The sequence below is a fragment of the Nelusetta ayraudi genome, unplaced genomic scaffold, assembly GCF_046127955.1.
Source record: "Nelusetta ayraudi isolate G7.1 ecotype Tasmania unplaced genomic scaffold, CSIRO-AGI_Nayr_v1 ptg000063l, whole genome shotgun sequence".
NCBI classification, from domain to species: Eukaryota; Metazoa; Chordata; class Actinopteri; order Tetraodontiformes; family Monacanthidae; genus Nelusetta; species Nelusetta ayraudi.
In genome coordinates, this window is record NW_027466113.1 from 3825833 (window position 1) to 3846217 (window position 20385).

Consider the following 20385-nt stretch of genomic DNA (forward strand, 5'->3'; position numbering starts at 1 on the left):
GTGTGTGCCTGTCCTTCCTCTGTCATCTGGTGCTCCACATAGCTCTTTTTTTCTTCCTCCTCTATCACCCCCACTCGAACGTTGTGAAATCAAAAACTGAGATTTTTTTCCCCGGCGCCCGGTACTGGAAAACGAATGCAGCTGTGTACATGAAAGAATTTTCTGTCTGCCCTTCTGTCATCGATCCTCCTGTCCCGCCCTTCTTTCCTCCCACTCAGTGACGACCTCACATGGATCACTACTGACATTTTTTTTTTTTTTTTGGAGCATCCAGACTTTGTTGAAGTTCCCCCCCCCAAGTTGCTCTCCCGCGAGGGAATCATGCCAGCTCCGTCTGTCCACAACCGTCTTCCTCTGTGTGGATTTAATTCTGAGAAATGCACGACCTTTCTGCAGCTGTGTTGAATATAATTGTATACCTTTTGAAAATATACACATATATTATTTTCACTATAGTCGAGCATTTCAGTGCATCATTTTGTAAATTGAACCCCACTGTCCAAAAAAAACACTTATGCATCTCCACGAAACACCATATTTATATTTCAGTGTTTAGTATTCAGGTGAAAGCCAGACGTTCTAATTGCTGGGGAGTTCACTGACAGCTCAGAGGCACATAATTATTAAGAAAAAAAAAAAGAAAGAAAAAGAAAAGAAAAAAGACCGTTTTGAATGAATAATACGGATCCTTCCAGGAAAAGCAATGCGAATGATTAGTTTGTACTGTAGCACCCCCTACTGACGAGTTAATTTTTTGCGGTCTCTGCAGAAAGGACCCCCCCCCCCCCCCCCCCCATCTCACAACATTCACCCGACGGTATTTTCCTTCCACAGATGACAATTGTGCCTCTTCTAATTAGGAGTCATGAAATTCAAGTGTTTGATTTGCTTTTAAAGTGACAATAACACTCAACTCGGCAGTGGATTGCGCTGTTTCATCAACTTGGAATGTGCAAATGATTGGACCTTTTTTTTTCAAAATTGCAATCATTTCAAAAACGTAACAGGTTAGTTAGTATAATATTAACTGTTAACCATAAATATTGAATTGGATTTGGATTTTCTCAATTTTGGCATCCTTCAAAGGCAGCAGCAGTGTTGAAAAGCACTCGTAGCGTAACTGGAATATTCCTCAGTGTTGGGGACCTTTACAGAATGAGTCACTAATTCAGCATTTGGGGCGTCATGTCTTAGTCACCAAGAGGCAAACGAGCATATTCCCAATTTCCATTATTTTTTTATTAATATTTTGTGGCAGATATACAAGCATAGGTACAAATGGCTTTATTTACTCCCATCTCTCAATTCAGTTAAATTATTCAATACTGTACAATTCAAAATTTTGGGCCCATGACTATCTGACTTTATTCACATTTCCAACACATGGTTTACTTTGCAATCGTTAGTCCAAACATATTTTCATTTACACAGAAAAAAGAAAAAACCTCAGGCACAAGTTAAAAAAAAAAAAAAAAAAAATTGCACACACACACACAGTTGACATTTAGTGTTTTCACTGTGTGCAGGGTGGTTTTTCTGTTTTGCACATCAAGCGACAGAAGCAGATCCAGCATCATCTTACCCTGAATTAACGCCTGATCACAGTGGATCAATAGCGGCAGTAATTATCACCGACTCTAGCGCACATCAGCCAACATTTAATAATGTGTAGTGCAGGTTTATGCTTGAAGAAAGCATAAATCTGCAGCTTCACCCAGCAGTGGACTGGCTGTGGCGCTGGACAAGCAGACACGTTAATGCTTGCTCCAAAGGGTTGAAATGGACCAGAGGAAATTAAGCTTGCAACAATTTGGAAGCCGCCCGTCTCCATAATTAACAGCACGCTCATTAGTCCTGAACTTTTCCGACCACTTGCAGGCGTTCCCGAGCCGACACGTCTGGAAACAGAGGACATCTAAAAAAAAAAAAAAAAAAAAAACCCCTTCGAAGGGATTGAAGCGCCTGAACGATAAACATGCAACATTATTACCCCCCCCCCCCATGAGACAAACTAACTGTGAAGGAAAATTAATACAAAATGAATACAGGGTATTCAGGATGTTTTGTGAATTATTCGAGAAATAATGCACTTTGCTGTAGTCCATCGCTCCGTTGCGTCGAGGGGGAGCAGCGTGACTTGATGCCCATCAGGGTGCGTTCACTCTCAACCTTCTTGCAACCACGGCCGCTCTACTCAGTGTTGTTTCCTCCTGAAGGAGCACCCTGGAGAAAGACGGAAGAGAAGATATTTGGTGAGGCAGGTTCCATTCGAACCGACTTGGCAGCCCCGTTTGTCAGCAGAAAGGAAACGGATCCTTCTGATTGGTTGCTAGAAAGCCAAGCGAATGCTCACAGCTCACTTCGCCAATGTTTCCGGTAAACAGAAAAGTCCATGCTTTACTTCTGTAGCTTTCTATACTTTTTAGAGTGTGTGTTCGGGGAAATCAGCCACGCACAAGTGGTTTTAAGTGTCGACAGATGCAGCTGCACCCAGAGGAGCCGAGCACACCGAGGAGCTCTCAGTTGCCGTAGCAGCAGAGCCCAGGATAGAGTAGGTGGGATGGCGAGAGCGCCGGGGAACGACGCACAACTCCAGCTCGACGAGTACATCGTCGCGCCGCGTGCGCCGCAGCCTCGTGTCGCTCAATGTGCTGCGACGAACGAGTCGTGATCCGTGAAATAACAAATCCGGAAAAACGCCCCCCCCCCCCCCGTGCTATTTGGCACGACGAGGTTCCCGCAGCAGTTAGGATGAAAAAGAAACAATTTGTCCTTGCAGTTAAGCACGAGAAATGGATCAATGATGATGAATTTCTGTGAGAACCAGCAAGAGTCACTGTGCGCCTCAGTAGACACCCCATTCACCATGAGTGTGATGAAAGGGCAACACAGAGGCAGATTTTTTTTTTTTTTTGTTTTGGCTGCTGTTCTGATCCCCACACCACATGGAGTGGCAGCAGAAGAGCACGGGATATTTATATTTATCATGTGTGCGTTCATCTGCAGCATTTCATACAAGCACTCCTACATGCTCGCTTCAGTTGAATCAGACCCTTTTATTTTCACTTCAATGCAGCGGATCGATTTAAAAATCAATGAATGCCATGGGAAATAGTATAGCGGCAGATGTTAATTACTGCAAAGCGCAGTACTAACCTCAGTACAAACACAGGCTTTGCTCTCTTGGACTATATTTTAATTTGTGAATGAAATTTCAATGACAGAAATGTAAACGGGATCTACCTTAACCTGGAGACAGAATAATCGTAAACACACTCACGATCTTCATCAAAGCCTTAAGTACGACAGAGGATTAGGGCCACACAAAGAGAAGGAAATAATACAGGAAGGAGATTTTTATTGAAGTTTTCATTTCGAGTTTTAAGTTGAAATTTCATGAATAAAGTCGACGTAAAAAAGTTTTTTAAAAAAGGCAAAATTTTGTGAACAAAGTGGATGGTGGGTTAACCCAGTTACCAACAGTGACAAGTCAGATTCAGCCACAGTAATCAGGAAACTGGCGAAAACAGAAGTACTTACTTCACATTGACATTAATTGCCAAAATTTTGTGTTGTTTTTTTTTTAAATTTCGATTTTAATCTTGAAATTTCAACTTTATTCTCAAATTGGAAGCTTGAAAAAAAAAAACATTTTTTTTTCTCTCTTCCTGTGGCCCTAATCCTCTTCCGTACTTAAGACCCCATGTCTACATAATGTGCGTCAACATTAGCACGTTGCCGACCCGCGGCGCGTCCCACAGAGACCCGTTCCGGGAAAAACCCCAACATGGACAGTGTGCGCGCTGCTCAACGCGGCGCCGGAGCTCCAGACGCCGTGCGTTTCTATATAGGAGCGAGTCGTCAGTCTGTTCTGTGCCCACACTGTACCTTCTGTGAGGCGAGCTTTCCCCCCCGTGGGCTGGCAGAGGACGGTGGAACAGCCGACGCACAGCACAACAGTCTGAGCGTGACTGAACACCGTGGTGATCTTGTAGCAGCCTGAGAAAAAAAAAGCAGACGAGCAAGCGGCGCACGTTAGAATTATAGAGGCCTGCTACCAACGCCAAAGACGCAGCGGTGCAGAGCGGCTGCGTTGTTCTCTCTGGGTTACCGCCGTGTTCTTGCGGCTGCTGGAGCGAAAGAGTCGTGAGAAACTCGTCCACCTGACAGCCGCAAAGGTCACTGTATGCCTTAGTTGACACCCCCGTCATTACAGAGACAATGAGAGGGCAACACATAAAGGCAAATACTTCCACTGTTATAGTTAAAGTAGTGCAATAAATGGATAACTCCATTTCATATATACAGTGCTACCCAGAAAATTAGAATATCCTGAAAAGGTTGTAGAATTATATAGAAAAAAATTATAAACTAATAATATGCAAATCAATATATTCCAAGGTTTTATTTCTTTGGATTTTGCTGATCAGGTCTCGCAGCTTAAAAAAAAAACTCAAATTCAAAAATTCAGAAAATTAGAATGTTACATAAAGTCAAATCTTTATGAAAATCTTAATCAGCAAAGTTACAACAAGGAACTGCTTGAGGTGTCAATTTGCGTGTAATGGCTCAATAAAATGAGTTGGTTTCATCTTTTAATGTTAAATTGACAAAATAAAACAACTTTTACTTGATATTCTAATTTTTCGGGTAGTACCTGTAGATATACTGTGTATATAGACTTACTGAGCATTGGGTGTTGGACTTGAGATATGACAAATCATCATCATACATTATGTAAATCCTTTTCACCATATTTCAAATGTGCTGAAACTTTATTTAAGTGAGTATTACAGATATGCAACAGTTGCGAATGTCTAACCGTCAATCATTTTCATTTTTATGAAAAATAAAAAATAAAAAAATAATCTATTTTGTACTACTTTAAGTGTATACAAAGCAAATACACGTTCTGTGTTCCTCCTAAGAAAAGCTCATATCAGAACTTGAGCTAATTTATATGAAAAATGAAACTGACGCCATCTTCTAAGTGTTAATATTTCCTGGTGATAATTCAGTGATTTTATGGCATTGATGTGTTAGAATCACTGTGTAAACAATAAAATCGGGAAAAGCAAGCAGTTATAAGCTTTTGATTTGGGGAGTTATTCAGCGAATATCGCTTTGCTATTTTCCCTATGTTAAGTAAAGCTCCTACGTTAAGTTAGTTCTTTGGCTCCTTTTTCTTCAATCAGGCAGTTTAATATCCTTCAAAAACGTGTAAGGTGCAATTTAAGACACGTTTCCTCACAATCTGTCGGACTTTGGTCATGTTGCTCACCTGGACATTTGACATCCATAAAGTAGGAATTTGGAGACTGGACGAGTCGTTTCTTTTTGTGTCTCCTCTTCTCCAGCTCGGGGCTCGGGTTTAACAGATCTGTGGCGAGCTAGACGGGAAATGTTGGCATAATTCAGAGAGTTTCCACACAGTACACGCACACGAAAATCGCTTATCCGCCGCCTTCAGATTCCCATGTGACCAAGGGCGAAATTTACAGGAAGAGAAGCAAATGTCGGCACGAGGTGGCAGCGTTTTGATTTTTGTACGACACGTTTAAATAAAACAAATAGCTGCTAATAAGCCACAAAAGCTTTTCGTGTATATAAATACATATAGATTCGATTTGATTGAGGGGAGAAAAAAAAAGTCAACTCGTCGCCTATGGCCAGACAGCGAGGCGCGTGTTGAGCTTTGTTGTGCACGTGTTTCGCCATATTGTGTCACTACTCGTCTTTATATTACCATTAAAACAAAGTTAAAAACGTACTTGTAAGAAGACACAGCAGAGTGCGTTCTCGTGTGTAAAAGTAAGTCACGCCGTCGACGTTTATAAAGGCGGCGATGAATATTAAAGAGAAAAAGAGCTAGCAGTCGTACTTACAGGCATGTCTGCGTGGTGGATACACTCTCACCGGAAGCTCAAGTAAAAGTCCACTGCGCGAACCGGAAACTGGTTTGTGTGACGTTCGAGAAGCGGCGGGAATTTTTTTTTAAATGTATTTTTTTAATCAAAAATAACGCATAAAATGGCACTAAAAGAAAAATGCCTCGTTTATGTTTTCACGTCAATCTCGTTTTTTGCCAGCTAAATGCATGATAAACTATGGAACAACACTGCAGGAAAGTCTTAAAAGTTTTTTTGTTTGTTTGTTTGTTTTTTCACGTGTCAACATGATAAGTAGAATAGAGAATGTGTTCTTTGTTTTCTCCCTAAAGTAAGAATGTTTTTTTTCTGTACGAAGACGCTTCTGCCCGAATCACTTTAATATCTGCCAGCCATAAATGGAACTTTGTGATCAAATAGCACCATCTTGTGTCCAACATGGGTGCTTTGACTGCAGGGTTGTGCTGTTACGAAGAACTCCCTCCCACTTTCCCTACACTACGTAGCCTTTGGACGGATCCTGGTCCTGGGCCGACGACCGCCGATGGGCTTTTTTTTGTCGGCGCAGAAGAAAAACAAACACGGTGCTACCTGGTGCTCCTCTGAAGAGTGATTTCGACTATTTCCTGAAGTGGGGAAAAACCATGACTCTCAAATACACAGCGTGGTGGAGATGCATTCGTCAGTTTGACTAACTTTGGATGGAGTATATTTCTTTAACCAGGGCAGTCCAAACAGAGGCACTGAGGGGGATCGGAATTTACCGGTGACAAGAGGGGGGAAAGGGATCCATTCGTCACACGGTGCAACCCTATTTTTTGCCGTCAACTTCTTTCCCAAAAGCGTGGAGAGCGAGAAGTGTTGGTTTTGTTTTTACGAGAGACAACCCCCACGCTGAAGTTGTGCTTTTACCGTCACTTTCGAAGAGTGAACTTTCCAATCATGGCGAAAAAGTATGATTTCCTTTACAAACTGTTACTCATCGGGGACAGCGGAGTGGGCAAAACTTGTCTGATTATTCGTTTCGCCGAAGACAACTTCAACTCCACGTACATCTCCACCATCGGTATGTCGCCTTGGGTAAAATTTCTATCCTTGTGAAACTTCTGGCTTGGCCTCTGACCAATGTTTGCTGAATGTTGACGTTTTCCTCCTTCCTCAAATGATTTGATGCCCAGCAGTGCCCAAACTGGTTTTTTTGGAACCGCTGCATGCCTCGACTGGCCTGACATATCATTTATTTTATACTCTGCTACTTTCTGTTTTTCTTGCCTTGTATTCCTTGATAATGTCTCTCTCCAAACCATCACCTCCACCCCCACTCACCCTCTCTTTTTCCTCCCTTTACATCTCATTCCTCACTCCTCCCAGCCTCATTCCTATCTCCTCTACCATCTCTGTGTTCCCAGGGGAATGGCTGGGCCTGTGGCATGCACACTTGTGTTTAGTTTTTTCGCCTTGCCCCTCTCATCTGTCTGCGAGCCTGTCCACCAACTTGTGATTAAAAACCCCAAACAGTTTAGCAGGCCTCGGTAATGTCTTCATACACGTGGATGTGAGTGCACCATGGGGTTTGATGCAGGCACGAGTCCCCACCCTTGTGTGTGAGAGCGACCTATATATCTCCATTATGTAGGTGGGCGTGTTTTTTTTTTGTTTTTTTTTGTTCCTATGTGAGGCATTTAACTCATTATCTGCATTCTTCTCTACATCCTTTCCCCTCCCCTCTTCTCTGCTGCCTCACAGGCATCGACTTTAAAGTGAAAACCATTGAAGTGGATGGAAAGAAAGTGAAACTCCAAGTCTGGTCAGTGGGTGACAGTTGCTCCGTCTCTCTGATTTCGTTTCCGAGTTTAGTTACGGGAGCAAATGTTTCTGAGCCACCCGCATTTTGCTGTGTTGAAAGAGGAATCTCCTCCTTGATCTCCAAATCACGATGACACTGTACCATCCCTGATGCACACTTAGTACATTCTCCAGTGTCACCAATCCATATTGCCTGCGTTGAAATTAAATACTTTGCTTCAAGGATGATTGAATCATTGTGTGAAATTTATATTATTTATTTTTGATCAAACAGTATTTCTTGTCAAAAGTGGAATCAGTGTTTCTACTTTCACCAAAATATTCTTTGCAAGTTTTTGTCCTTCTACTTGACTGCAAAATGAATGCCACCTCATGCCACAGAAACAGGATTTCCAATGGTCATGTACCTTGAAACTGGTCACCGGCCCAGACCTCAGTAATAGGAAAGTACATTGCTGCTTCTCCAACAGTGTTGGGGACTAATGTATTACTAAGTAATCCACTACTGTAATGAAACAACTTTTTAAGTAACAGAGTAATGTAACTAAGTTACCGTGGCAAAGCTGGTAATTATATCATACTTAATTTATCAAGTAAAGATTTCATTACTTTTCCGAAATCTTCTGATTATTTTAATAATATGGGCTGTGCAAAGGTCACCAGTGCTGCATCCATCCTCTGACGACATTTGCGGGTGACTAAGACTAAAGCAACGTCTTATTTTAACACATGTGCTTTGTGCAGGGACACAGCGGGGCAGGAGAGGTTTAAGACCATCACAACAGCGTACTACAGAGGAGCCATGGTGAGCACAGGAAGCCGACGGAACAAGCAGACTGGATAATCGGCTTGGCATCACTGTCTCTTTGTGCTCATTCTGAGCCTTTGACTGAGTCATAACGTCCTGTCTCCTTGTCCCCATCTGCGCTCGGCGTCAGGGCATCATCCTGGTGTACGACATCACAGACGAGAAGTCCTTCGAAAACATCCAGAACTGGATGAAGAGCATAAAAGAGGTGGGGGCTTCTCTCAGATCAGCCGCCAGAATGAGTCTTAAAGCACAATTACAAAGTCTCACTTTGCATTAAAGCAGATTCAGGGAAATGTTCAGTTGCATTAACAATTCACCAAATTTAATATCGAAAGATTTTTTTTGTGCATAAACTTCCAGGAAATACCAAGTCTAGTTTCTAGAATCGCTGACATCCCAGATGTAAGAAATATTAATTAAAATCATTGAAGCCGCCAACATCGAAGCAAAATATCTAAAGTGTACTTACTAAGTTACTACATCCTGAACGGCTTGTCTGTATAGTATCCATCTCTCATAGCAGTTTCATATTACTGTACCGGTTAGACTTGAGATAAACAAACATCTCTTTCCCTTTTGATCTCATTGTAAATATGGCTTGTACAGTTGGTCCTGACAAACACCAAGCAGTTCCCAAATACAGTTTTCCTCAATCGTGGTCTTTGTGTCTCAAGTAGCAGGATTTGTGTTTAAACAATTGAGAAAAACTGTAATGGACTGCTTACATTTCCTCCCAGAATGCATCAGCCGGGGTCAGTCGCATGTTGCTTGGTAACAAGTGCGATATTGAGGCAAAGCGCAAGGTCTCCAAGGAAGTGGGGGAAAAGGTAAGAGACTGTTTTTAGTATTTTTTAAAAATTCTAAGTTTCAACATAAGTAATTCGTACGTGCGTTCGCACTGCTTGATTTAGACGATGAAGTGACGTCAGTGTTACAGTAGCAGGTGGAGGTCGGATCTGCTTAGCCATCGCGCAGTGATCGGCAAATGTCCCTCTGTGACCCTGAGGAAACAGACAGGGGTGTGGCTGTTTGAGGAAGGGCTGCAGAAGAAATATTTCACATTGGCCACTGATAAGAAGCAGGAAGTGTTTATCACCCGCGTCCTGGCTCCCCGTAACCAAAAGTGCTCTCGTTGCAGCTGGCAAAGGACCACGGCATCAGGTTCTTTGAGACCAGTGCAAAGTCCAGCATCAATGTAGAGGAGGTGAGCTGGAATGACACGGTTGAGCTGAGTTATGGCCTTCAGGTTAGCGTCATTTCATCTCACCGGTTTAATCTTCTACTCATCCTCTAGTCTTTTCTGTCTCTGGCCCTCGACATACTTCACAAGTCCAGCAAGAAACCGGTAAGTTGAAACGATCAGTCTTCTCTGTGTGTTCCTCCTAAAACAAAAAAAAACGTTTTATTGTTTTACTGGTTTGTCTTTAATGTTATGTCGCCGTCTGCATCGTCTTGTCTGCCAGGCCTCCACAGGGCGAGAGGTGAAAATAACCAGCAGCGAAGAGAAGAAGTCTTCCAAATGTGTCCTTCTGTAGAGCGCACCCTGGTCCATACACACAGAGAAGAAAACAAAAACAACAAGAACACATCTTCAGTATTAACTGGGTAAAAACACAGCTAAGCAAAGATTTGTCCCCCATCCAACCACATAATAGGGTCGCGTTTGAAGCTTTTCTCTACAAAAGTGCCAGACAAGTCGTTCACAGATTTCTCTTTTGAGCTGAAAATCTTTTCACATTCACTCCTGTTGTTTTTTTTTGTTTTTTTTTGTTTGTTTTTTTTACTTTTGCTACATCTGCTTCACCCGGGCAGTTCCCCTTGTGCGCAGGTAAAATGTTGATCTCTGTTTCCTCTATTCCCCGACTCATTATCTCACTGTTGTTCCTCATGTGCACAATCAAAAGTTTGTTTTTTTTAACCCGTTACTAAGGTTGCCTTTCAGTAATTTGTTGTTTTGCCACGCTAGTTTTTCAAATGGGCAAACCAAAAAAAAAAGTGTCTCTTGAGAGGCTCAGTTATGTTTCCAACAGTCACGACTGGATGAGATGCAGGGTGTCCTTCGAGGTACTGTCGTAACGAGGCCAACAGATGGCAGCATTCCAGGCACTCTAGATCTGTAATCAGCAACACTTTCTTCTGAAAATCGCAATCGTTATAATGGATTGGATTTATAATGCACTCTTTAAGGCACCCAATGCGCACACATTTAAACCATTGTTAATTCACACCTCATTAATACAGGTAGGGGGAAGTTCTTCCCTTTGGCAGAATCATTTTATGATTTTTAGGAGTTTAAAAAGAAAAAACTCATGTCAACTGTTGTGTTGTGCTATGTCGACTGTTGTTTCAATTATCAAATGCTGAATATGTCCGTATAGGATTTCCATTATGATTGAACATCAGTGGCTTCCTGTTTCTGCTGTTTTACATTTGAAACAAAATCAAACGATGCCTTTTTATTTGTTTTACTAACACAAGTTTGGAGAAACAGTTTGCCAAAGTTTGTTTTTTTTACACTGAATTTAAGAATTTCAATAGACATTTTTTCCAAGCACATGAAACATCTGAAGTATGGAATGTGACTAAAGGAAAAGCTAAAAAGTACTTTTTAAAAAGAAAGAAAATATATAAGTGATGATTGCATGATGTTGGCTGTATGTTAAGTCTGAAACCAGTGCTGGTGAGTTGCATGCGTCTAAGTCAGACGAATGAACAGAAATTTGTGGTGGAATAGAGATAAGTGCAATATGAGATTCTAACGGACAGAATTTTTTATAATGGACAATGCAAGTGAAAGAAGATGGAGGGAAGCATCAGAAAGTGTGAGTTCCTCTTGTTTTGGATGTATTGGACTATGGTGGGACTGCCTGCGACCCTGACATGCTGGGGGAAAGGGAAAACACGAATGCTCGATGCTTTTGGTAAAAAAAATAATAATAATAATAATAATAAAGAGATTTATCAGTTACAGTTTTCCTTGCTGTGTCTACTCCTGTCTCACATTCTATGGCTTTTTACAAGGGCGCCGACGCTCGGAGCTTGCAGAATAAAACACTCTGCGTGTGACATTCTGTGCCACTGTGTTGTAGTGATTCTTATATTTACACATTTAGATGTTGGCTATAGTTTCTTGTAAGGTGTTGTGATTACTTTATGGCCAAAAAAAACATCTTCTCTAAAGACTCTCGGAATGGAAATTAGAGTGATGGGGGGATATTAGAAGAGAAAAGAGCCTAACTGTTTTCGTTATCTTGTTAATCGTCATTACATATTAAAGTGCAAGTAATAACTAGAAATAAACAAATATAATGTCTGCCCATTAAAAGGACCCGGCATGCAGTACCCTGCCCACTTTAGTGGTTTCCGGTCCTTGTTAAATGCCATTTCCTCTCTACTCTCCAATGGGCGCCGCTTGGTTTTCACCGCTCTGGTTGCTTCTGCAGCAGCGGGAAATGCGGCCTGTCGCCGGGCAACCGCCCCCACTACCCCTCACCACCCCCCACCCCCCTCCTCCAGCATCAGGACCACGGCGCGCGCGCTCTGCTGCATCTTCGAGTTGGCCGCACGTTGCGCTGCGTGCCTTGTCATCACGCAAACGCAGGAGGAGGAGGAGGAGGAGGAGGAGGTGGTGGTGGTGGGGGGTTCGGTTTGCAAACACGATCCGTCCGTCCCCCCGCCGCGGAGCTGGAGACGGTGGAGGACGGCAGCAGCAGCAGGAGGAGGAGACACGGGGACCGATCGGCTCATCCGAGCATGTGATCCGGGACGCAGGTAGGTCCCCCCCCCCCCCCCCAGCCCGCGTTTAGGAGGCGGAGAAGTGCACGTCCGGGGTACGCACACGCGCAAAAGCGCACACACGGACCCGAACGGGATGCCCGCGTGACTGCGGGGAGGGAAGGGAACGGGCGGTGGTGGGGGTTGGAGGGGGTGTTCTTGTGGGCGCGTGAGTGGGACCACCGCAAGAACCACCCGAGGTGTTGAGCGATTGAAGAGCGGCTATTTTGGGTCCGGTTGTTGTGGGGGGGAGAGAAGAGAAGAGAAGAGAAGGCAACACATCGGTAAATATCGGCGGAGGGATTCGCATCTCTCGCTCGTGACGAGGTAAATGAGCGGCGCTCCTCGCGCGCACCGACGTGATCTTGGCGCGTCTGATCTTACCTCCACCCTCCCCTCCTTGTCCTGTCTTCTCCCCCACCGACAGAGACCATTATCCGTCGCCGGAGTGCACGTTCGCGGCGATGCCGAGGCTGAGGGTAGAAGGAGGAGCTGGAGCCGCCGCCGCTGCTACTACTACTGCTGCTACTGCTGCTGCTGCTGCTGCCTTCCTCTGATGCTGCTGCCTTCCCCGGGATGCTCTGACAGCTGCGGCCTGCTCAGGATCTTCACTTACCGCAATGCCACTGGCTGGAGGGAGGATGAAACCGGCAGCGGCAGGAGGGGAGGCTGGGGGGCGACACAGTTTAACAGCCGCTTGTGGTTTGGTTAGAGGAGACGGTGGTCTAGATGCTAATGTGCTGCTGCGATGATTTGCATGTAATAAGTGCAGCAAGGTGTGTTTAGACGTCAGGTGGGATGAGGTTGGGGTTTTGTTTTTTTTTCTGTCGCTGCTTTCCTCTCAGCTTTGTGCTGACATAGTGCTCGGACTCACCTGGGGGGCCTAGCTCCAGAGCGGATAGATCTCCCCTCTGTGCCCACACAGCTTGGCTGTTGTTGGATGAGGCTGCAGTGTGTGTGAAACCACCTCCCTCTTCACTGTTGGACACACACACACATACATACACACACACACACACACACAAACACGCACCATGCCAGCACCGTCCGACTCCAGCAGCGTGGCCTCGGCCTCGGGGTCCCGTGGCTGGTCGGACAGCCGCAGGGGGATGTCTGGCCGCGGGCCCGGCGGTGCCAGGCTCCTCCTCTACCTGGGCCTGTGTCACCTGTGTCTGGGCGCCATGGTCCTGGCCTTCTCCTTCACCAGCATGGCCTTCACCTCCTCGGCGCGGGTCAGGCAGTCCTGTCCGTTCTGGGCCGGATTCTTCGTAAGTCATGTCATCATGATTATTATTATGGAGTCAGTGTTATTTTTTAATGGCACAGACCTTGAGGAGGCTTGTTTTGTGATGATGATGATGATGATGATGATGATGATGATGATGATGATGACGATGATGATGATGGTGATGATGGTCTCTGGTTGCAGGTGGTGGCATCAGGGATCGTGGGGATCATCTCGTGGAGGAGACCTCTGACGTTGGTGGTGTGTACTTTTTTTTTCTCTGATGAAAATGGAATTTTTAAGAGTCACTTTGCATGTGTCCACAAAACATTGGAACATGATGGTGTCATTTTTCATATGTTTTGTACTCATAAGTCAGATTTTGTGCTCGTATGTACTGTAGTAACAAATCTAATCCAAATGTGAATATGTTAAATCATCTGTTTTCTTTTGTATTTTTTCTTTTTCATTCAAAATATTCCCATAAATCTGGCTGGCTGGCAAACTGTTGGTACGCTGTAGTTGGCATTACACATACCCATGCCCTCATAGTCCCGCCCCCCTGCCACAGAGGCGTCACCTGCCACAGTCTGCGGCTACGATTGACAACCACTGCCAGCAAATCAAAGCGCCGGCTGTCTTCCTCCCTCCGCAGGTGTCGCTGTTCATGCTGCTGTCGGCCGTGTGTGTGATCCTCAGCCTGGCCGGCTCCATGCTCTCCTGTCAGAACGCACAGATGGTCAAGTCCATGCTCACCTGCCAGGTAGGTGGCAGCTCAGCGCAGGTGTTGCCTCCTGCCTTGTGCTGCAGTGCCCTTCCAGCCAGACAGGCGCTGTACTCTGTCTCTGTGTGTATGTGTGTGTGTGTGTTTGCGTGCACGTTGTCGGTGATCCTGTATGTCGTCGCCTGTGCGTGTGGTCCAGGTGGAGAACGGACTGTGCGTGTGCTGCGCGCCCACTCAGTCGTGCTCCATGAGCGAGGTGACCACCCTGGTCCTCTTCCTCAACGCCGACTGTCACTCGGTCAGACATCAGCTGAAGGTGGGTACGATTCCTAAACCGCTGATCCAAGTGAGGATTATTATTTCAGTGGGTCCCATATTTAAACCATGATTGTTGTGTTTTTCATCCCAGACTCCGTTGAGGCAGTTTTACACACAAGTGATTGCACCCTCACCCCAAAAAAAACTACTCTCTAGTGAAGCCTCCCATAGTAAAACAGTTTTTAGCTTCCACTGGTGCTTTATTTCTTCAACATTGGTCTTATTGGCTTTATGTGTGGTGTTTGCATGTTCTCCCTGTGTCTGCGTCGCTTCTCTCCGGGGTTCGCCGGCTTCCTCCCACAGTCTAAAATTATGCATTTGAGGTGAATTGGCAACTCTAAATTGTCCGTAGGTGTGTATGTGAGTGGGAACGGTTGTTTGTGTCTGTGGCCCTGCAATGAACTGGGAACTTGTCCAGGGTGTCACCCTGCCTTCACCCTATGACAGCTGGGAGAGGCTCCAGCAGACCCCCGTGACCCTGGATGGATGGATGGATGGATGGATGGTCTTATTGGTCATCACAAACACCTCATGGTTGTTGTTGTTGTCGTTAATCTGGCAGAGGAACCAGTGAGGTATCCGTCCCCTCTGTGACATCACAGAGGACTGATTTCCATAACAAGCAGAAGAAATTCAGAGTGGACTTACTGACAAATGTGATTGATATTACTGTTGCGGAAAAAAAATGGCGAAGTGTATTTTGCAGAGAAGGACGTATTGCAGGTTTCTGTTCTGGCACTGAACTTGAAAAGCTGTGACATCATCTTTGAACTGTGACTCATTTGCACCGTTCCTCTGCTCACGTTTATAATCCCTCCCCGGGTGAATTTTTCCACCACAGGACCTTCTGTTCAGTGCATGCGGCCTCAGCATCCTCTCCACCATCATCTGCACCCTGTCCACCGTGACTTGCAGTATCCACATCTTCTCCCTGGACCTGGTCCACCTGGTGAGTGCTGCTGGCTGACACAGCATGTTTGTTTGTTTTTTCCCTCCAGTATGGCTCAGTACATCTGCATACAATGAAAAGCCGCCACTTAATTAAACTGCTACGTTCAGTGGCCTGTTGCATTTATATTTGATAAGAAGGCCCCTTGTGCACAATGCTGCCGCTAATTAGCTCCGTCTGTTGCATCCTGCCCAGCTGGCCCCTCACCGCTCTCGCTCAGTCAACCCAGAATGCACCACTCCTCAGGACGCCTTCTTGACCAACATCATGGACTTTGAGGAGTTTGTCCCGCCCATTCCTCCACCCCCCTACTATCCACCCGAGTACACCTGCAGCTCTGAGACAGATGCCCAGAGGTAGCGCAAAGACTCAACCAGACAAAACTATTGATATTAGGAAAAGTATACATTAAGAGTATTTGAATTGTACTAACTACAATGTTGTTCCTTCGCCTAGTATCACTTATAACGGCTCAATGGAGAGTCCGATTCCTCTGTACCCCACCGACTGTCCACCTCCTTATGAAGCTGTGATGGGACAGAGAGCCTTGAGCCAGGTCAGTGTGTTTTTTTTGCACTTGTGTGCATCTGTTTGCGTGAATGCAGATTTATCATCCCCTCTCTTTCTTTTTGTTACACTCAAGGCGACAGTCTTTGACCCCCATGGCAACGAGCTGTCCGGAGAGCGAGGGGCTTCTACTGCTTTCAGTGGTGAGGGTGAGGAACATCACCTGTTCCTACAGGCAAAGAAAAACAAAAGAGGACATTGTTTTTTATGTGTTTTATTTTTTTTCAAATAGAATGAAAGCATAAGTAACGTGAAAAATTCAAAAATAACCACCTCTCCTTAGTGTCCATGGACAGTGGGTCTCTGCTCATGTCCGAGATCGTGGACATCCCCGATGACTCGTCCCCTTCCGAGGACTCCTGCCTGATGGAGGTGGGCCTGAGGAGGGACCGGGGCAGCAGGAGCGCCGCCGAGGGGGGAGACGGTGTCGGGGAGAGCGCAGAGCTGCTCGGCTACCGTTGCCCCGGAGGTCACACGCCGGAGAGTCCTCTGGCTGGGGGGCCGAGAGCCCGGTGCTTCCTCCGGGGGGAGAGGTCCAACTCCTGCTCGTCCCCCAGCTCCGCCACCACCACCAGCACGCACAGGTGAGCGAGAACTATCACACATACGCGCACGTGTGGAAAACTGCTTCCTCAGAATGTTTACCGCAGCAGATTAATCAGGCCGCAACAGAGAAATCCTTTTGCTAAGAATAGCACGGCACATGTATAATACAGCATGTGCATATATTATACATAACTCATACATTTCACAGGTTGAATTCCAACATTTCATCCTGCACCCAAAACTAAAGCAACAATTATTTTGGTCAAATTGTTTTTATATGCGGAAGGTCCCCAGTGTTGCGGCGCCAGGCTATGCTATCTGGCAGCTGTTCCCAGCTGGAGGTGGCAGCAGGAGCGGCGGCAGCGGCAGCTTCTGATGCCCGGCAGCAGCCCCGCATCCCGGAGTTCCGGGTTCACCCCTCAACCCCCCAGCGCCAAGGGGCCGCCTCGGCGTCCTCTGCGGCGGGCAAAGGGCAGAGTGGCGGCCAGGGGAGCAAGCCGCTGTTCTTCCGGAGGAAGGCGGGGAGGAGCGAGAGGGCGGGGCCGAGGGGCCGGGGGGCGAGCAGGGACGGCCCCCCCAGACTCCAGAGGTCCCACAGCGAGCCGGGCCTCGGCTCCTCTACCGATACGGGTGAGGCAGTTGGCAAAGGAGTGAGGATCAACTTCTGCCAGACTTTAGCCCTGTGCTTAAACCTCCCTCTTCTCTCCCCCAGTCGACTCCGGAGGGAACAAAGTACAGATGGACATCGGTAAGAATCTTCTCCTCGCGGTCAAGCCTGGAAAAACCTGGCGTGACTTTCTATGATGGAATTCTTTCCAACATATTCACGCTTAATGGCGGCCATTCATCAAGGCCTGCTCGCGGCAAATGAAACGCGGGGGTGACGTGCGGATCTGCCTGTGTGCGTGTGTGATGGATGGAAGTCTTCCACAACAGCCAAATGATGCAGCGATTCAATTACCCACCGATAGATTGGAATCCACCGCAGGAGTATAATATTCCTCCTCGTAATGCTTCTTATTTAGATATCATTCCTGTTCAGCATTTTCTCAACCTTTCGTTCTTTATTTTGTGACGTGCACTTATATAAAGTCAGTTTGTTGCTGCTTAGTGACACTTTTGATTTAATATCAGTGCCATCTTCATTTTTATATGACTCGTGCTTTGCCTTCCCCCAGAGCTGCTGATGTTTAAAAAGTGAAAATGTTTATCCTCCTTAGGCCATTTCCAATATAGTATGCTGGTAAAAAAAAAAAAAAAATGTTTTCATGTCTCCATCTCTTGAAGGCCCATCATCTGAGGCGTGTCAGTGCCCACCCGCCTCGGCGCCCCCTGCTGGTGCACTGCCCACTAAAGGAGGTATGAAATCAGCAGCCGCCGAGCAGCACCAGCAGCTGCCCTCCAAGCCGGCCCCCACCTCGCCTATGCACCTGCCCAAAGACTGCCACCGTTCACTGGGTGACCTCAAGGTAGTTGAACCAGCACACTGTTATGTTGAACTTCTGAACAAAACACTGAACAAAATCTTTTTCTATTTTTTATTTTTTTTTCAATCCCCCAGGGGACTCGGGGGCTGGTGGCACGCTTCCTGCAGCGCTCCAGGCGCAACCTGTCTCTCTCCTCAGAGCATGCTGGGAGCACAGGGCAGGGACCCAAGAGAAGGGGCGGAGCTGAGGGCGCCACGACCGCCGCCGCCGCCAACCACCTGCCGCTGGAGCAGGTACGACAGCGATCCAACCAGAGCCAGTGTAGTTCTTCCACTCTAGTTTTTAAATGTGTGCATAGTGACTGATATTTACAGTGTTGGGAAGATTACTTTGCAAATGTAATTGGTTACAATTACAAGTTGCTCCATTGAAAATGTAATAGTAGTGTAACTATTTCAATTACTCTATCAAAGTAATGTAAACGATTACACTTGAGTACATTTTGATGACTTTTCAAAATTTTTGAATAGATGTTATCAAATGTTTAGACCTGACAGTGTTAAGCTTTCAGCAGCACAAAACAAAGTGAGACAATTCAGGCAGGTGAGTGGGTAGGGGACGCTGCAATTCCTCACTTGACAGGAGAACCAATCAGAAGCATCCAAGTAATATCAAACTTTAGTCTGTGGAAGGAAACAGAAAAGGACAGCACCGAGTCAGTGCCCGAGAATACTACTAAAATAAATTTGTAAAACATTGTAAAACATTGTAAACATAAATAATGCCACAAGTAACTGTAATTTAATTTGACATTTTTCCATTGATGGAACTGATTACAAACTTTATTTTGTATTTAATTATGAAACAACCATATATGTTACTCCCCAATGCTAGTTACTTATACTTAAAATATAAATGTTTATAAGTGTGCTTTATAAGTATACATCCTGCTTCTGTTTTTCTTGACTTAACTACTAAAATGCTTAATTTCCCAGATGACTCTGGCTGAAAAGATCAATAAAGTTCTATCTTAATCTAATTTAATCAGGTACTGCTGACCCCCTGGACCACCGGCAGAGGACACCCCAACCCTCACCGCCGCGGCCACCACCACTCGCACAGCGACAGCCGCCACGACCGGCACCAGGACGGCTGGCTGCCGGAGGGCATCCACCTGCGCAGCTGCGGAGACCTGAGCTCCTCCTCGTCTGCGTCGCTGTGTCGGCTGTTGATGCCGTATCCTCCTCATGGATCGTCGGGAGCTCTCTACTCTGAGTCTGCGCTGTGAGGAGGAGGTGGTGGAGGAGGTAGACGAGGTGGAGGAGGAGTGAAATAGTAATTGCGAGAGTCGGCAGGGCTTCAAAGAGGATGTGAGGGCAAGTTAATGCAGCCGGGGCAAAGGATTCTGGGAGTGAAAGTGTGCGAGTCTTGCTCCCTCTTCTTCTCCGCTTAATGGAGCCAACAGTGCAAAAAGCCTTATTCACTGGTGCTCTTTATCCCTACATTACATCAATTTATTGCTCACACTGTTTCTCTCATCAGTGTAAAGGACACTGCTTTTTCTGACCTTTCCAAACTGGGCAGCACCCCACACAGAACTCCCTGAGAGAAGCAACCAGACCTATCTCCTCCGCTTTTCCTATCACAGCTCATCCAGAATCAGTTCTTCAAGTCTGGGCTCACATCTCAGAAGGATCGCTCAGGTCAAGTGATTTTTTTTTTTTTTTAAACATCCTTATTTTGTCTTCCATTGTGTAAAATAAACACATTTCAGCATAGGGTGATCTGAGTATCGTGTTTCGCATAAGGACAAACACAAAGACAATCTTTTTTTTTTTTTTTCACTTTACCACTCCACACTTGCCACCCACCCGCATTGGCCTTCAGGAAATGGAACCAGCATTCAGACATTGACCACGCTGCACGCTACAGGCACGTGTGAGAACCCTAAAATGCATTTTTCGTCCCCTTGACACGGTGGTTTGTTTTGCATAGGTGCATGTTATTGCTACAGCCTCCTAAATACAACAGAGACCTTGTGCATTCGATTATGACGTCTGTGTAAGTAGAATGTCTTCAGAATGTCTATCTGCATGATTTGCTGATGATGCTTCTTACTTTTTGCCTCTTGTAGCCCACATATATAATGGTAGCCCGTTGGAAATATGTTTTATGTTAATAGGTAGATGAAGGTAAAGGTCACAAAGATATGTGCAATATGTGCAGTGTTATTTTTTTTATTCACTTTTTTTTTCTTGCCAGATGGCTTCAACTGGCGTTGCATCTTAAATTCTTTATAAAGGGTTTGAAGTGGTACCAAGTGCACAGGTGTAGTTGCCACACTGGCAAA

At 45.6% G+C, this 20385-nt stretch overlaps 3 protein-coding genes and 1 non-coding gene across 5 annotated transcripts; 2 read left to right on the forward strand and 2 right to left on the reverse strand.

Moving 5' to 3' along the window:
• Window positions 1–1217: 1217 nt before the first annotated feature.
• LOC142898153 (small ribosomal subunit protein eS27-like) lies at window positions 1218–6020 on the reverse strand. The gene is made up of 4 exons (XM_076040938.1): window positions 5886–6020; window positions 5282–5390; window positions 3889–3999; window positions 1218–2223 (listed from the first exon to the last, which is right to left on the reverse strand). Exons 1-4 carry the CDS (start codon window positions 5889–5891, stop codon window positions 2195–2197), a joined length of 255 nt encoding a protein of 84 aa, XP_075897053.1. The 5' UTR covers window positions 5892–6020; the 3' UTR covers window positions 1218–2194.
• On the reverse strand, window positions 4114–4245 carry LOC142898367 (small nucleolar RNA SNORA13). Its single transcript, XR_012928579.1, has one exon. It is a non-coding gene; the product is annotated as a small nucleolar RNA SNORA13 (small nucleolar RNA).
• A 347-nt stretch (window positions 6021–6367) lies between the features above and the next one.
• rab13 (RAB13, member RAS oncogene family) lies at window positions 6368–11579 on the forward strand. The gene is made up of 8 exons (XM_076040923.1): window positions 6368–6954; window positions 7635–7695; window positions 8439–8499; window positions 8633–8710; window positions 9243–9332; window positions 9644–9709; window positions 9800–9850; window positions 9969–11579. The coding sequence occupies exons 1-8, from the start codon at window positions 6831–6833 to the stop codon at window positions 10038–10040; spliced, it is 603 nt and encodes a 200-aa protein (XP_075897038.1). The 5' UTR covers window positions 6368–6830; the 3' UTR covers window positions 10041–11579.
• A 1694-nt stretch (window positions 11580–13273) lies between these two features.
• Window positions 13274–19756, forward strand: fam189b (family with sequence similarity 189 member B). Of its 2 annotated transcripts, none has more exons than XM_076040958.1 (14): window positions 13274–13547; window positions 13709–13765; window positions 14160–14267; window positions 14428–14544; window positions 15388–15495; window positions 15691–15851; window positions 15952–16051; window positions 16139–16211; window positions 16346–16646; window positions 16895–17238; window positions 17321–17356; window positions 17896–18077; window positions 18170–18328; window positions 19084–19756. In XM_076040958.1, the coding sequence occupies exons 1-14, from the start codon at window positions 13314–13316 to the stop codon at window positions 19321–19323; spliced, it is 2220 nt and encodes a 739-aa protein (XP_075897073.1). In that variant the 5' UTR covers window positions 13274–13313; the 3' UTR covers window positions 19324–19756. The 2 variants fall into 2 exon arrangements, with proteins under 2 accessions (XP_075897073.1, XP_075897074.1); XM_076040959.1 differs by having other exon boundaries at window positions 16139–16205.
• Window positions 19757–20385: the final 629 nt, after the last annotated feature.

Coding starts and splice junctions, on each gene's coding strand:
- LOC142898153 (XM_076040938.1), bottom strand. Junction 4,000..5,281: donor TATGGATGTCAAATGTCCAG/GTGAGCAACATG, acceptor TTTTTTTCTCAG/GCTGCTACAAGATCACCACG. Junction 2,224..3,888: donor GAAAGCTCGCCTCACAGAAG/GTACAGTGTGGG, acceptor GTCTTTCTCCAG/GGTGCTCCTTCAGGAGGAAA.
- rab13 (XM_076040923.1), top strand. CDS start 6,831: ATGGCGAAAAAGTATGATTTCCTTTACAAACTGTTACTCATCGGGGAC. Junction 6,955..7,634: donor CACGTACATCTCCACCATCG/GTATGTCGCCTT, acceptor GCTGCCTCACAG/GCATCGACTTTAAAGTGAAA. Junction 9,851..9,968: donor ACAAGTCCAGCAAGAAACCG/GTAAGTTGAAAC, acceptor CTTGTCTGCCAG/GCCTCCACAGGGCGAGAGGT.
- fam189b (XM_076040958.1), top strand. CDS start 13,314: ATGCCAGCACCGTCCGACTCCAGCAGCGTGGCCTCGGCCTCGGGGTCC. Junction 16,212..16,345: donor TACTGCTTTCAGTGGTGAGG/GTGAGGAACATC, acceptor ACCTCTCCTTAG/TGTCCATGGACAGTGGGTCT. Junction 17,239..17,320: donor CGGCTCCTCTACCGATACGG/GTGAGGCAGTTG, acceptor TCTCTCCCCCAG/TCGACTCCGGAGGGAACAAA.